General features: G+C 39.8%; 1 protein-coding gene across 5 annotated transcripts in view; it reads left to right on the forward strand.

Moving 5' to 3' along the window:
• The first annotated feature begins 495 nt into the window (after positions 1 to 495).
• LOC101851475 (golgin subfamily A member 4) overlaps positions 496 to 4,889 on the forward strand; it is a 127,368-nt gene continuing 122,974 nt past the window's right edge. For 2 of the 5 annotated variants that reach the window (XM_005092280.3, XM_013079203.2), the window contains exon 1: positions 496 to 1,156. In XM_005092280.3, the coding sequence (XP_005092337.1) occupies positions 1,046 to 1,156 (111 nt within the window). In that variant the 5' untranslated portion in view covers positions 496 to 1,045. The remainder of the gene's footprint in view (positions 1,157 to 4,889) is intronic. The other 3 variants (XM_005092281.3, XM_005092282.3, XM_035968174.1) reach the window with 2 other exon arrangements.

A 4,889-nucleotide genomic window follows, 5' to 3' on the forward strand; every position in this document is an offset into this window, starting at 1 on the left:
AAAAACCCCCCAACAACAACCAAAAAAACCACAACAACAACAACCAAACAACAATAACAACAACCCAACAACCCCGATACAAAACAAAGACACCCAAAGAAATAAACCACCAGCACGTTTCTTACTTTACAAAAACATAACAATTAGCTTAAGGTTGACTTAGTGAAGTGAAACAGCTGATTAATGGCCATGGCAAGTCCCGGGGTCTCTGACTGATTCCCTGATTTGAAATGTTTGACTTGTGAATACAAGCGTACAAAGGTGCAAAAATGTGAGCTGGAGTTGGAGAAGGACAGGATATTGAGCAGGATCAGGACTTTTAGTATTCTATTCACGTAAAAAATATGAATCAAGAAAACAAACACCACACCGCAGAATAGTAATACATTTCTTATTTCCCGTTATTTAGAATGCTCTCTTGAAAGATGCGCATTTATATCGTTCCAATTTCACCTTGTCCAGGTGTAATAAAATGGAACACCAATTTCGATGTAACTGAATTTTTATAATTTTTGTACTTTTTGACAATAAAATGTCTATAATTATTAAATTGATAAAAATGTTTAGAAAATTATGACTTTGTTGATAAATGCTAACAGACTGCGAACTATATTCTACCGTGTTATTCATCCACAAAGTGTGTAGTGCGTTCTGCGATCAAAGGAATAGGGAATAAACTGAGCTGTGTTCAGATGCGGTTCCGGTGTTCCTCTGTACTGTAAACAAGATGGGAATCCAACGCACCTGAGATGAATTGAGGTTTTGAAATTCATACAATTGCTGACAGATCAGAGAGAATGCCTTTTGTAACTTTTACAGAATGGATATATCATTCATATCGTGCACCTGATGTGTGATTACATGGTTTTTGGTCGAAGAGTGTGTCAGTAACATCGACATTGCCCCCCGCTCCTAATACTCAGCTGGAGTCGGTGCAGGGTGAGAAAATTCAAGTTTCGAAGGATCGGAGTTCTCAGTGGATTATCGCCGGTTGTTTTTCAGTTTAGCTTCTGTCAGTCGACTGAAACAAAAAACAGACGTCAACATGGCATCGAAGTGCAATAAATTTCTTCCGAATATTTTCAACAAAACGAAGTGTCAACACTGTTTTGCAGCTAAAGAGGCTCATTCTGCAGAGGCCTTGGAAAACAACAAGGTGAGAACTCCCATCATTACTGTCTCTGATCTTTCGGTTGAGACTTTTACTTATCAGAACTTATCTGTATCATCATAATCATAACCATAAAAACTAAAACCCAACTCGTAATAACAGTAAAGAACCGCACTTAGGAGAGTTTTAAGCTCAGTCAGAGAGTAGAGACAGGGTAGGGACGAGTAGTGTAGTGTGAACTGTTTAAGTTCAAGTTCAAGCCTTGAAATTGAAAGGTTATGAAATGAAAGGTGGAGTGAGAAGGAATGAATGGGAAGGGCTGAGGGTGTGGTTAGACTGTTCACAGTTAGAGATGATGCCTGTCTTTCCCTAAACGAAGTGTATACAGACTCGGTAACCGGGAACAAAGTCATCATGAGGTATACAGACCCGGTAGGGGAACTCTTTTGTGATTTCGGAAAGTTTCAGCGACCAGACCCGGTAGTGTGTGTGTGTGTGTGTGTGTGTGTGAGAGAGAGAGAGAGAGAGAGAGAGAGGTGCTAGCAAAATGTATATATATAGAATCTATATGACATGCCCCAGTTGGCAGGAGGGAACGAGAGAAAGATAGTGTGGGAAATAGGTGGGGAGAGAGAAAGACAAAGACAAACAAAGAAAAAGAGAAGGCGAGCGATACTCAGAGGAGAGAGAGAGAGAGAGAGAGAGAGATGCAGAGAAAAATAGAGAGGGTCACTGTTCGATTGAAATTATGACTTTGTTCTTTTCTTCAAATTGTGATTCCATCAACTCCAAAACGGAGAAAAACGATCGTTCATCGAAAAGACATCCGCAGTCTTCATTTAGATCTAGATTCTAGATCTAGAAATCTAGACCTAGGCTAGCCTCGAAACTAGATCAATGATTTATGTCAGGTCTACCCTGAGCACAGAATTCTGTGACCCTGAGCCAAGAGGGCGCTGAAACTTTCCGAAATCACAAAAGAGTTCCCCTACCGGGTCTGTATACTTTGCGACTTTGTTGTTCCCGGTTACCGGGTCTGTATACACTCCCTTCCCTAAAACCTTTTTAGTCCAAGTTCCCTCTCTGAAATGGGAGTGGTGATTGGTCAGTGCTAGGTTTACACTCTAAATCTACCTCCATTTGTGGTACGTGTGGTACTTCACCATTACCATAGTAATTCATTAGAACATGATGTAGAATCTAGATCAAGTTTGGTATAGAGGCTATATATTTAAAAAATGCAAGTGGCTATTATCCGGCGCCGCGCTGGTCAATAGATCGGAAGCTATTCTCCGGCGCCGCTGCTGTATACTAATTTGTCGGCGCAGATTTTGAGATACAATGACACAACGACTAAGCCTAGTAAGTCTACCTTTCATTATATTTTAGGTCCCATATTTTATTTATGATAATTGTCTAACGTAACTTATTCGAAAAAACTCGGAGGTCCGGTGTGCAAGTTGCGCACGTTAAAGATCCCTTGATGGTCCAAAGTCGATAAAAGAGTAGGCTTCGGCCACCACCCAGGCAAAATTCAAAATTTCCTACCAACTGAAAATGTTTGGTGTGTCCCACGCAAAATCTGGAAATCGATTTTTTAAGCCGAAAACACAAAAAATTGTATTGGTGTTAAAGCAAATCAAAATCAATATATTTTTGTGTGATACTTATACTAACAGTTTCTAGGTTTCTAAGAGATCTTGGCATGTATGTGGTCTGTCATAAATAGAGGTCGTCTCTGTACATCTGTGTTCATTTTGCCTTTGGTTACAGTTTTTCTTTTCTAAGTAAATAATGTGTTTGATCATGATGCTTTTAATTGATATGTTTTCTTCTTTGCTTGTGCTGCCCTGCCAAGCGTCAGGGGTAGGGTAGTCAAGAGAATAAAATAATTTTATTAAGGTGAGGATTCCTGATGACTTTGACATAGACTCATTGCCAGAACTTTATGATTGTAAACTTAAAGTATATTGGAATCAAAATTAACTTCACAAACTGCAATTTTCTTTTGATTGATGTGTTGAAGAAGGTTGATCAATATAGTTGGCTTTCATCATGTTTCATATTTATTTAGTCTGGTTGTTGACAAGTATACAAAACAGCGAAATTTGCATTACAGAAAATATATATTGACATAGCCCACTACGTGAATTGAGCTTGTCTATCAAAGGACAGGGAACACAGGATAACTTTTGCAGCTGTTGCTCGACCATTCATGCTTAGTTTTCACTGAAATGTAGAAGTTGATGACTGAACTGGCCACTCACTAAATGCGAATCTATCTCCGTCACCGTTTTGTCCTGAATGATTAATTGTCACAGGATATGTCATCATTATCATCAGAGCCTTGAAGAAAATTGTTTTTGTGAAAGTTAAAAAAAAGAATGTTGAATATTTATAAAAAATTTATACTGTAGAACCCGAGGAAGGCAATTAAGGAGAAAAGTGGCCTTCCTGGGCAGTGATGTTATAAATAACTAACGTCAATTTGTAGACAAAAATGCAAAGTGGGAAGTGGTCCTTTATACAGATGAATGTCTTAGATAGGTGTGGTAGCTACAGCAGGTTCGATCATTGTGTCTTTTTAAGACTGCATAAGGTCATATAAGCGTGCAGGACACTTTAAACATTTTCAGTTGGTAGGAAATTTTGAATTTTGCCCGAGTGGCGGCTGAATCCTACTCCTATCGATTTTAGACCACCAAGGGATCTTTAATGTTTGCAGCTTGCTCTCGGGACCTCCAAGATTTTTCGCCCTTGTCCGAGTAAGCTAGGTGTAGATCTTTCCTACCACAAGATCAGGGGTGTAGCTGAAAGACAGCAGTAAGAAGGAGCCAAGGAGTAGCAGTAGAAAGGCAGCAGAAAGAGTCAGGAGCCCAGAAGGAGGGCAAAGGGGGTGGAGGCAGTAAGTGGAGACGAAAGCAGATGACAGAATATTGCTAGAGAGCAAGAAAGGAGGTGAAAGGAGACAATTTTAGAGTAGAAATTTTTTCCATTGCTACCCGGATTTGAACCCAGGACCTTTGAATTTGATGCGAACACCTTACCTTTAGGCCACGAGAGCCCCCTTTGTATTTCTAGTGTATTACAATAAAGGATGATGTTGCCTGTTAAATAAAATGACTGGTGGAGTATTCACCTGGTCTCTTCCATTAACTGTAGTAGTAGTAGTAAGTAATGACAAGAAAGTCCAAGACAATTTTTGACCATTCAGAATCTGCCTTCAAACAATTGTAGAGATTGAAAAAAAAAGTTAGTCTTTAAAAACCACAGCTTTAAAACTGTTTTTGAAAGATTGTGTTTGGTTAATGGTGTCGATGTGTATCTGTCCGCATGTGCATTAGTCAGGTATGATTATGTATATATGTGTATGATATATTATATAATATAAATATATAGGCGTACGGGTGTGTATGTCTACATGTGCATTTATGCGTAGTCCATTTCCTACCACCCCACCCCCACCCCCTTCCCACACCGCACTCTCCACAAATCGCGAAACCACATAAACTCCAACATGATCAAGTGACCAAACAGAAGCTGAGATCTCCATCTCTACAGTAAAATATCATTACCAGATGAAAAGCCCTCCTTACGGTCACTTGGTCTGCCACTGGTCATTTGTTGGGCGCAGATCACTGGCCAGACTGACCGCAATTACTGGACATGACCCAAGATCACTTTGGTCAACCGCTCCGATGGATCATTTCGTCTTATCACGGGTTATCTTCTCCCCACTCGCACTCCTTCTCTCTCTCTCTCTCTCTCTCTCTCTCTC

This window comes from Aplysia californica, unplaced genomic scaffold (genome assembly GCF_000002075.1).
Source record: "Aplysia californica isolate F4 #8 unplaced genomic scaffold, AplCal3.0 scaffold00043, whole genome shotgun sequence".
Classification (NCBI taxonomy): domain Eukaryota; kingdom Metazoa; phylum Mollusca; class Gastropoda; order Aplysiida; family Aplysiidae; genus Aplysia; species Aplysia californica.